The following is an 11,613-nucleotide window of genomic DNA, read 5'->3' on the forward strand; positions in this document are numbered from 1 at the left end:
TTCAGAATTGGCTGACCCTTAGAAGACAAAGGGTGGTAGTGCACAGAAAATATTCAAAATGCTGCTCGGTTACGAGTGGTGTACCACAAGGATCTGTTCTGGGTCCTCTTCTATTTGTGATTTCGTAAATGATTTGGATGAAGGAGTGGAAGGGTGGTTTAGTAAGTTCGCGGACGATACGAAGGTGGGTCGAGTTGTGGATAGTGCAGAGGGCTGCTCTAGGTTACAAAGGAACATTGATTGGGTGCAGAGCTGGGGTGAGAAGTGGCAGATGGCGTTTAACCCTGATAAGTGAGAGGTGATTCATTTTGGAAGGACAAACTTGAAAGCAGAATACAGGGTTAACTTGGCAGTGTGGAGGAGCAGTGGGATCTTGGGGTTCATGTCCACAGTTCCCTGAAAGCTGCCATGCAGGTGGATTGATTTGTTAAGAAGGCGTATGGTGTGTTAGTTTTCGTTAATAGAGGGATTGAGTTCAAGAGCCGTGAAGTTATGCTCCAGCTATACAAAATCCTGGTTCGGCCACATCTGGATTATTGTGTCCAGTTCCGGTCGTCTTATTACAGGAAAGATGTGGAAGCATTGGAAAAGGTGCAGGGGAGATTTACCAGGATGTTGCCTGGAATGGAGGGAAGGTCTTATGAGGAAAGTTTGAGACAGCTAAGGCTTTTCTCTTTAGAATGACAAAGGTTGACAGGTGACTTGATAGAGGTATACAAAATGATCAGAGGTATAGATCGAGTGGACAGCCAGAGGCTTTTTCCTAGGGTGGAGGTAGCTATTATGAGGGGGCATAGTTTTAAAGTGAGTGGAGGTAGATAAAGGGGAGACATCAGAGGTAGGCTTTTTACACAGAGAGTGGTTGGGGTGTGGAATGCATTGCCGGAGAGGGTAGTGGAGTCGGCCTCATTAGGGGCATTTAATCGGCTATTAGACAGGCATATGGATGATAGTATAAAGTGGGGGTGGAGGTTAGATAGACCTTAGGATTAGGGTAAATGTTTGGCACAACATTGTGAGCCGAAGGGCCTGTACTGTGCTGTATTGTTCTATGTCCTAACGTTAGGTTGCATGGTATCCAGGGAAAGCTAGCTAATTGGGTTAAAAATTGGCTTGATGGTTGAAGGTTGTTTCTTGGACTGGAGGCCTGTGACTTGTGGTGTGCCACAAGGGTCGGTGCTGTGACCTTTGTTGTTTGTTATTAACATAAATTTTCCGGATGTGAATGCACAAGGCATGATCAGTAAATTTGCAGATGATACAAAATTCGAAGGTATCATTGATAGTGAGGAATGTTATCAAAAATTAGAGGGATCTTGATCAGATGGGGAAGTGGGCTGAGGATTGGAAAATGCAATTCAATACAGATAAGCGTGAGATGTTGCACTTTGGAAAGTCAAACCAAAATAGGCCTTGTACAGTAAATGGTAAGATCCTGAGGAGTGTTGTGAAACAGAGGGACCGAGGAGTACAAGTACATAGTTCGTTGAAAGCAGCGTCACAGGTGGATAAGGTCCTGAAAAAGGCATTTGGCATGCGAGCCTTCATTGATTGAGGCATTGAGTATAGGACTTGGGACATTATATGACAGTTGTATAAGTCGGCGGTGAGACCACACTTGGAGTATTGTGTACAGTTTTGGTTGCCCGGTTACAGAAAAGACATAGTTCAACTGGAAAGCATTCAAAGAAGATTTACACAGGACTGGTGGGCCTGAGTTACAGGGAGAGGTTGATCAGAATAGGACTTTATTTCTTGGAACATAGGAGAATGAGGTGTGACCTTATTGAGGTGTATAAAATCATGAGGGGCATAGATATGATAAATGCATATAGTGTGTTTTGCCCAGGGATGGGGAATTGAAAACTAGAGGACATAGGTTTCAGGTGAGAGGGCAAGGATTTAAGAAGATCCTGAGGGGCAACTTCTTCATGCAGAGAATGGTGGAAGTGTGGAATAGGCTGCCAGAGAAAGTGGTTGAGGCAGGTACAATAGCAACATCTAATAAAACATTTGAATAGGTACATGGATGGGAGGAGTTTAGAGGGAGATGGACCAAATGCGGGCAATTGGAACTCGCTGAGTGGGCACCATGGTCAGCATGAACCAGTTTGAGTTCAAGAGCCTTTGTCCATACTGTATTACTGTGTGACTCTATGACCTTAAACTACAATGGGACCTTGACCAAAAGGACCAATGGGCCAGGGAGTGGCAGCTGCAGCTTAATCTTGAAAAATGTGAGGTGCTACAAGTTGTGAGGGAAAATCAGGGCAGGACATGCACACGTAATGGTAAGCTCCAGGGAAGTGTTGCCAAACCAAGAGGCCTTGGAGTGCAAGTTCATAGCTCCTTCAAAGTGGAATTATAGGTGGACAGGGCAGTGAGGAAGATGTTTGATTGGTCAGTGCATTGAGTGTATAGATTGGGAGGTCATGTGGCTGCACAAAACATAGGTTAGGCCACTTTTGGAATACTGCATTCAATTCTGGTCTCGCCTTGCTATATGAAAGATGTTGTTAAACTTGAAACGGTTTAGAAATGGTTTACAAGGATGTTACTGTGGGTGGAGAGTTTGAGCTGTCGGGAGAGATTGAATAGGCAGTTCTTTATTTTTCCTGAATCAGCAGTTTTATATTTCCTTGGTGTGTTGGAGGCTGAGTGGAGACCTTAACGATATTTATAAAATTATGAGGGGTGTGGATAAGGTGAGCAATCAAGATCTTCTCCCCAGGGGAGAAGAATCCAAAACTAGAGGACGTGGGTTTAAGGTGAGAGGAGAAAGATTTAAAAGGAATTGAAGGGGCAACGTTGACACACACCGAGTGGTGTGTTTATGGATTGAATGCCATGAGAAGTGGCAGAGGCTGATAAAACTACAACATTTAAAAGGCTTCTTGATGAGTATATGAAAAGGAAGGGGTTAAGAGGGATATGTACCTAATGCTAGCAAGTGGGACTAGATTAATCTAGGATATCTGGTTGCCATGGACGAGGTGGACCCGAGGGTCTGTTAACATGTTGGACATCTCTATGACTGTATGACAGGAACAGATTGTGAGAGAATTATAATCTTTCACACTGCATAAACAGACAGACCTATAACTGCATTCCCATTTTCACGTGGCAGAGATTGACAGATATTCGGCAAAGTGTCCCTCAGTAAACCTGAATGTCTTAACAGTACAATGTTGCTCACAGCGTAATAAGGAAATCTCAGACAGTGATGAAACAAAATAATATTTTACACACAAAAGATTGTCATGAGCAGAATAAAACACATTGTCACAATTAAAATCTCACAGGTACTGTGTTCAAAATATCATTAAATGACAATAATCAGTTCAATTTAGAGTGAGCTCGGAGTTTGATCCCTGTATAAAATTTTGGTTTGCGTTTCACATTTCGTTGCAGATCCTGACAGATCCTCATTGTGTCCCACACTAACCATTCGGAGAGACACTAAATGTCATGTATTGTTGTAAACTACCCAATCAGGAACAAGGCTTTCCCCCATCCTTCATTAGCATTGCTGACGCCGTCAGGCTATAAAAAGCGAGCTCCGAGCCTTCCTTTTTTCTGTGTCTGAAGGTGGCCGTCACGATGGCTGATGAGAAGAAATCGCAGCCAACTTCCAAGAAGGGCGCGAAGAAAATCATCAAGAAGGCGCCGGGGAAAGGCAGCAAGAAAAGGAAACGATCCAGGAAAGAAAGTTACTCCATCTACATTTACAAAGTGATGAAGCAGGTTCACCCCGACACCGGCATCTCCTCCAAGGCCATGAGCATCATGAACTCGTTCGTCAACGACATTTTCGAGCGCATCGCGGGGGAGGCTTCCCGCCTGGCCCATTACAATAAGCGCAGCACCATCAGCTCCCGGGAGATCCAGACCGCCGTGCGGTTGCTACTGCCCGGGGAGTTGGCCAAGCACGCCGTGTCGGAGGGTACAAAGGCGGTGACCAAGTATACCAGCTCCAAGTGAGACACCACAGTGTGCTGACAAAAACACACATCCAAAACCCAAAGGCTCTTTTAAGGGCCACCCACAATTCACTGAAGCAGCTGAACCATTTTAAGTTTGTAATTGATTTTGGGTCTGTATAATTTAATGTCTCTAAGCTTTGTGTTTCTTTTTATAAACGTTCTAAAGATTAACGTGTGGTCCCTGACTCTCGGTTGCGGACATACCCAGTCTCTTTCCTTTGCCTGGATATTTATCGCCAAAGTCATTTTTCAGCAACTTCTATATGTTCCAGTTACTCTTTAACCCTTGATCAGGGCAGCAGCTACAGTGCCCCCTGGGGTATGATACTTGAGTTTCACTCTCGGGGGAACCAAGCTAACTGTTCGAGTCTCATGAATAGATTTTGCAGTTTACTCTTTTTTTTTTCAATTTTCAAAACTCCATGGAGGCTTGGTCTGATTGTTTTGCAGAATACTGTAAATGAGGCTTTCAGCTGTCGGTGAGACGCTTTCAAAATGAACGGAGATAAAACCAGATTAGCTGTCGGATTGCGATACCAAGTGTGAAACTGTGGCTGAAGTCTGATCAAGGATAAGAAGGGAGGGCAACTTCAAACTGTTGTTTAAAGATTTAACGCGCTCACCCGGAACAACGTTATTTGTGGTTTTATAAGTATATCAGGGTGCACTTGTAATGTGAAAGTGAATTAAATTCAAAGAAAAATTAAATTATTCATTCCACTTTGCAAAACTTTTCCCTATTTCGTACATGTTGGAGGTTTTTCAAACTTGTCCCGGTGAGGTAGGAAGCCTGAATATCTCCCGTGGCAACAAAATAAAAAATGACGGTGCGATTTCTGTGTTGTTAAGATTTCCAAATCTCTATGTGCATTTGTCCGATTTTTTGTTTCAGAATGCAGAATGTGGGACTTTCTGCTGTCGCGCAGAGGCTTTCAAAATGAACCGAGATAGTCGGAAAAGTCTGATCCAGCACAATAAGTGAGGGCCACTTTCAAAATTGTCTGAAGACGGTGCTGCTTAGGGAGTAAGAACGAGAGATTGTGTGAAGTGCGCATTTGTAATGTGAAAGGAAATTAAATCGTAAGCATTTATGCACTATTCTTTGTAAAACGTCTTCCTCGTATTGTCCATATTGGCGGGCTTTTCAAATCGGAAAGAAAACGTACTGGCATCGCAAATGTGGAAATATATTGTTGATCTAGTGCAATAGGGAGGGTGATTGTGAAATATTGTTTAAAGCAGTACTGCACTCACCCAGAAAGAAATAGTGGTGTGATACTTTTATTGATATATCCGGGTGCTGATGAGAATTAAAATTAATTTTCAGCGGGTTCTTTCTTTTTGCTTCCGCTTATTCTTAAGGTACAGGGAAATAAAAACAGCAAGATCAGAAATAGACAGATTCAACTAGGCCAGGGAACAAGACAGAGATTGTGTGAAGTATGCAGGTGTATTCTAAAAGTAAATTATCTGAAGTAAGAACGCATTCTTTGTAAAACTGTTTTATACATTTTGGCGGGCTTTTCAAATCAGAAAGAAAGCGGTTGATGATTTGGCGCCGGTATTTTCCGGCCTCCTCCCCGGGCCCCCTCCGGATTGGTGAGTGAAGCAGATATCTGATTGGGAATTGAAACTACATTCGGTGGTGCTGATCAATATGACCAATCAGCAATGGCCGCACCCCCATTCCTCCCGAAGGTATAAGAGGGTGGAATGTGGGCACATTGCATCATTCACTGTGAAAGTGTTTTTGAGATTGTGGCTATGTCTGGGAGAGGAAAAGGCACTGGTGGGAAAGCTCGTTCCAAGGCGAAGTCCCGGTCGTCCCGGGCTGGCCTGCAGTTCCCGGTGGGCCGTGTTCACAGGCTCCTGAGAAAGGGTAACTATGCTGAGCGTGTGGGTGCCGGAGCGCCGGTCTATCTGGCTGCGGTGCTCGAGTATCTAACGGCTGAAATCCTCGAGCTGGCCGGTAACGCGGCCCGGGACAACAAGAAGACCCGCATCATCCCCAGGCACCTCCAGCTGGCCGTGCGCAACGATGAGGAGCTCAACAAGCTGCTGGGAGGGGTGACCATCGCTCAGGGTGGGGTTCTGCCGAATATCCAGGCCGTGCTGCTGCCCAAGAAAACCGCCGCAGGGGGCGCCACTAAAAAGTGAAGAGACCGTTATTTCATCTGACAACCCAAAGGCTCTTTTAAGAGCCACCCACCGCGTCTGTGAAAGAAACTAGACTCTCACCACTGCCGAGTTAATTTTAATTTCCTTTGTATTACTGAGAGACCGGTAACACAATATTCACCCCGCCATTATTGTTATTGTTAATGAGCTATAATCGCCTGGATGGATTGTATCCATGCGGCAGTTTCCTGTAATTGCATTGGAAAGATCTGACACTGGTGGAGGAACACCAATAAATTTAGACATTGGGAAATAATGACCCCGGTAGCCGCAAAGCGATTCAGTACAACAAGGTGTGGAGCTGGATGAACACAGCAGGCCAAGCAGCATCGGAGGAGCAGGAAGGCTGACGTTTCGGACCTAGTCCCTTCTTCAGAAAAATCCTGCTCCTCTGATGTTGCTTGGCCTGCTGTGTTCATCCAGCTCCACACCTTGTTCTCTGATTCTCCAGCATCTGCAGTTCCTACTATCTCTGAAGCGATTCAGTATCTCTTGACATGATGTTTTCGACCAGATAAAACTATTTGCAGTACTGTACCCCCTCCGCATACGCTGCCTTTCTTCTTCTTGGGTCTCCGCTCTCAATGTAGGGTTTTGGGTGGCTCTGAAGAGAGAATGGAGGTTGTATGTTTCGCACTGAAGCTGTTGTTGAACGTGTGCTGTATTTTGTGTTGAATGTTTGATTTAAAGATTTACGATTGTTTAATTTCTTTTATTTCAACATTGGGTTTTTTGATGAATAAGCTGAAACGAGTATTTAAAACAAACTAGCATCTAATCGAAGGTTCTGGCGATTTAAGTCTAGGATTACTGATACCAATGTTCATGGACTAGAATTTAATCTAGATATGACTGTGAATTAGAGGCTTCAATATCCTTTCGCAATTTAATGTTGCACTGTTTGCAATGCTCCCTAGGTGGCACTGTATCATATCACATACAATCACGAGTAAATAGTGAATATGAGACATACACCTGCACCCAGCGGTGAGATGGCAGTGAATTAATCCACCTATGTGCTTTATTTGATTGCAATTCTCTTTTTTTTTTAATTTTATATTTTAGACAAGCGAGATTTGAAAGTCATAACAGGTTAGTATGGAATTGGAGAAACTGTTTATTTTTGGAATGAAACCAAATGAGTGGCTGATGGAGTTTACATCAGGTAAATGTGAGATGCTACTTTTTGGAAAACCAAATCAGGCCAGAACTTGCACACCTTGGTGGGGAATGTTGCTGAACAAAGAGACGTTGTAGTGCAGATTAATAGTTCCTTGAAAGTGGAGTTGCAGGTAGATGGGATAGTGAAGAAGGCGTTTGGTATGCCTGTCTGTATTGGTCAGTGCATTGAGTATGGAAGTTGGGAGGTCATGTTGCATCTTTACAGGACATCTGTTAGACCACTTTTGCAATACTGTGTGTAATTCTGGTATAACTATTGCAGTACTATACTCCCTCTTTTACGAGCCACCCACAGCATCAATGAAAAGCAGCTAGACCGTCACTAGTGACCTATTGGTTTTCTTTTTAGCACGAAGACCCGGGACTGTAACGAGACTGCTATAAATGAGGATTTTTGTATTTTTGAAGACTTGCAGAATGAGCCAAGATCAAGCTAGAACAGCTGGCTGGCTGGAATAGTAAATGTGGAGATTTTGCAGTGCGGGACAGTCACATGTAAATAATAGCTGAATGCGGTGTCCCCAATAATACACTGACAGGGAACAACATCATGGAATGCCTACATAGCAGAAAGATGCCATTGGAGTCTGAACCGACACTCCGAAGAGCATGTACCGAAGTAGACGAGAGGGAGAAGGGGAAAAGAGAGATTGTGTGTCCTAAACTTTAAAATCTTTTAAATGCTTTGGCGGGCTTTTGAAATTTACGGTTATAGCTGGGGAAACGCCGAGGTAGACAATGGGCACACAGAGGCGTTTTATCGGCAATTTATAAACTTTTGCATACATGGAGTCCAGCACTTCAATTCTATTCTATGATTACTGCTAAAATCTCAACTTATAATGTGATTGGCCCTCGTTGACTGTTGTCTTTAAATGTGAATGAGTGTATCTCCTATGCCCATTCAGTCCATGTAATTGCTGCTGCATTGACACACTGCAGCTTTAGGACGCTGTGGGTTTATGTGAAAGAAGGTAATAGCGCTGACCGCTTGCTGTCCTCTCTGCCAATCATAAATCTCCTGTATACAAGGAACCTTCAATTATGTTCTGTGATCAATTTATAACCGTTACTTGAGTTTTGTTTTGAATTAACGTGACAAATGCTTTCCTCAGCCTGATTTAATTTCTTCAATTACAGCCGAAATGACGCATTGCAATAAAAGAAAACCATGGGCGCATAGTAAAGCAACCAAGAGGGCCTACTGATTGCTGCAGTCTCTGGATGGTTTCGTGGCTCTGAAAAGAGCCGTTGTGTTTCTCGGGGATAACGTGCTGGGCCGGGCGCACTCCCCGCGGATCCGGCGGGCCAGCTGGATGTCTTTGGGCATGATGGTGACTCGCTGAGCGTGGATGGCACACAGGTTGGTGTCCTCAAACAGCCCCACCAGGTAAGCCTCGCTGGCCTCCTGCAGGGCCATCACGGCCGAGCTCTGGAAGCGCAGGTCGGTCTTGAAGTCCTGAGCGATCTCCCGCACCAGGCGCTGGAAGGGCAGTTTGCGGATCAGCAGCTCGGTGGATTTCTGGTAGCGGCGGATCTCCCGCAGAGCCACCGTGCCGGGCCTGTAGCGATGAGGTTTCTTCACGCCGCCGGTGGCCGGCGCGCTCTGGTCGCTAGCTGCTTGCGGGGAGCTTTCCCTCCGGTGGATTTGCGCGCTGTCTGCTTGGTTCTGGCCATTCTCTCCAACTCTCTGTAACACATCTTTGGTCGCCAGCTGCTTGCGGTACAGAAGCAGCAGTCGGCTCTGTTATTCGATCATGGCTGATCTGTTTCTCAAAACTGATGTGCCTTCTCCCCTGATCTTTTGAACCTTTTTCTTGTGAATACCTGTCTATCTCGGTCATAAAACCAGTACGTGTAGTTGGCTGCCCATACCATAAATATGGTAGGAGAGAAGACGGACAGGTCAAGGAGGCGGGGATGGAGTTTTGGGGGGTGGGCCAAGTGAACGATCTGTTCTGCCTGTTCTCTCTCCTGGAACGCTGGATACGAAATTAATGTCTTTTCGAAAAGGATTGGTCCAAAATTAAAAGTCGTGAAAGATGTGAAATAACCAGCTCCAGTATGCTGCACCCTCTCTTATGTGCTGCCTTCGCCGTGCTCAGGTCTACGCTCTCAATCGGAGGGTTTGGGTGGCTCTGAAAAGAGCCTTTGGCTTCGCTGGAAAAGGGTCGATTTGCTCAGCCGCCGAATCCATAGAGAGTGCGGCCCTGGCGTTTCAGAGCGTACACCACATCCATGGCAGTAACCGTCTTGCGCTTGGCGTGCTCCGTGTAGGTGACCGCATCCCTGCTCACATTCTCCAGGAAAACCTTCAGCACTCTACGGGTCTCCTCGTAGATCAAGCTCGAGATGCGCTTGACCCCACCACGGCGAGCCAGGGGCCGAATGGCTGGTTTCGTGATGCCCTAGACGTTACCACGGAGCGCTTTGCGGTGCCGCTTCGCTCCACCTTTTCCCAGGCCTTTGCGTCTTGCAAACATCACGCTTCTTCACTCCAATCGTTGCCGAATGAAAGTGGCGCTGCCTCACCCTCCTTTTTTATACAGCCCGCCCCGCCCTGACTGAGAATCAGCTGACACAGAGTGAGAGGCGGCCCGGATAGTTAACAAAGTGACAGCAGAGAAATATCCAGCTCCGCCTCCAGCTAACTCCCGCCCCCAAATGGATCTGTAATTAAACCTTTTCTCCACAAGGGCAGTGAGCATAATGCCCAGCAGAAAACCTGCAGACTCGAGTTTCACGTTCAAAGATTGTAAAAACTGGACATTTTAAAAGCAATTTATTACAATTAAGCACCCATGTCTCGGCCTTTTTTTAACAAGAAAACACGGCCGCTTCTATTTCAATCTCAGTTTCTATTCCTCCAGCTGAATCAGACTAAGGTATTTCTTGGGATTGTGTTGTGAAGCGGGGTTTCTGTGCCAGTGTTCCTCTCTTGGAGACTCTCTCCCTGAATATGTGAAAAGGAAACGGAGATGAACTGAAACTGCACCCGAACCGATGCTCAGTGACAGTGAGAGGGGGACCTCACATTGATAATTTGTAGAATGTGGGAGAGGGGCTGGATGTAAATCGGGGCACGGCCGTGTGTATTTGAGTTATTCAAATCAATTAATATCTAAGGTATGTCTACATTCGGAACCGGGACGGGGATCATTTGATCCGGGATCAGCTCTTTCCTGAGAGATGTGGGTGGCTCTGAGAACAGCCTTTGGGTTCATGTGGTTACATGTTGGACCGACTGGTGGATTTCTTTGTTGCTTTCTTGGTCACTTTCGCTCTGGCCTTCACTTTATTGAGCACGGCCAGTGATTTCAATTGTATTTGCTCCTCCTGCCCTGATAGCGAACAGTAAATCTCAATCTCAAATAGAGTTCAGGAGTTCAACAGTAAACACTGGCACACAGATCGTGGAGTTTCTCAGCATGATGGATGGTAGCTAACCACTGGTCAAGGTGAGTGGGTGCCCGGTCAGACTTTCTGAAAGGAGAAGGAATAGTGACTGTCTCTGCTGTAATACAGGAGGATTGTTTTCAGGGTCAGTGCGACATGTCCAATTCTGTTCACCATCACTCATAATAACCGATACAATACCAGACAGAGTTGGGATTGTGTGTTGCCATAATGGAGCTTGCTTTTAGGGTGGATGGAGGGTATATCAAATCTGATCAATGAGCGAGTGTAAAACTGGGTCACAGTGTTGCACAGTAAGGCATCCTTTGTTAGTCTGACAGTGCATCAGTATTACAGGGAAATAAACAGACAACTCACAGCAGTATCCCAGTAACACATAGCACCTTCCCTGCGGACACACAGCAGCATCCCTGTGAACACACAACAGTATCCCTGTAACACACAGCAGCATCCCTGTAACACACAGCAGCATCCCTGCGAACACACAACAGCATTGCTGTAACACACACCAGCATCCCTGTGAACACACAAAAGCATCCTTGTAACATACTGCAGCATCCCTGTTTTGCGAAGCTTGGTCATTAGTTATGTTCATAGCTGGATTACACTGAGTTTAAGTCTCAAAGAATGACATGATAGAAACAAGAGGGTGTCAATCAGAACATGAATCATTGAATATGATTGTGTCTGATCAGGAAGTTCAAAATCTCTTATCCACTATATTCCAGAACTTTTCACATCATTGATCTTCAATTTTTTATTGACCTCTACTTTTAGTTTACTCATTGATTGAGCTTCTACAACCACCAGGAAACATATTTCCCAAGATTCACCATTTCCTGTGTAAAGAAAA

General features: G+C 45.2%; 2 protein-coding genes and 1 pseudogene across 2 annotated transcripts in view; 2 read left to right on the forward strand and 1 right to left on the reverse strand.

Moving 5' to 3' along the window:
• The window catches only part of LOC125488138 (histone H2B 7-like), an 844,706-nt gene extending 839,517 nt beyond the window's left edge, over positions 1-5,189 (forward strand). Inside the window, exon 2 of the mRNA XM_048621036.1 lies at positions 3,412-5,189. Coding sequence (XP_048476993.1) covers positions 3,601-3,981 — 381 coding nt within the window. The 5' untranslated portion in view covers positions 3,412-3,600 and the 3' untranslated portion in view covers positions 3,982-5,189. The remainder of the gene's footprint in view (positions 1-3,411) is intronic.
• A 531-nt stretch (positions 5,190-5,720) lies between these two features.
• LOC109932483 (late histone H2A.2.2-like) lies at positions 5,721-6,442 on the forward strand. Its single transcript, XM_020531640.2, has one exon. It carries the CDS (start codon positions 5,748-5,750, stop codon positions 6,138-6,140), a length of 393 nt encoding a protein of 130 aa, XP_020387229.2. The 5' UTR covers positions 5,721-5,747; the 3' UTR covers positions 6,141-6,442.
• Positions 6,443-8,476: 2,034 nt separating this feature from the next.
• LOC109932489 overlaps positions 8,477-11,613 on the reverse strand; it is a 6,316-nt pseudogene continuing 3,179 nt past the window's right edge.

The sequence above is a fragment of the Rhincodon typus genome, unplaced genomic scaffold, assembly GCF_021869965.1.
Source record: "Rhincodon typus isolate 14 unplaced genomic scaffold, sRhiTyp1.1 hic_rhity00000051, whole genome shotgun sequence".
Taxonomy (NCBI): domain Eukaryota; kingdom Metazoa; phylum Chordata; class Chondrichthyes; order Orectolobiformes; family Rhincodontidae; genus Rhincodon; species Rhincodon typus.

What these genes read in the sequence shown, in the direction of transcription:
- LOC109932483 (XM_020531640.2), top strand. Translation starts at nt 5,748, where the DNA reads ATGTCTGGGAGAGGAAAAGGCACTGGTGGGAAAGCTCGTTCCAAGGCG.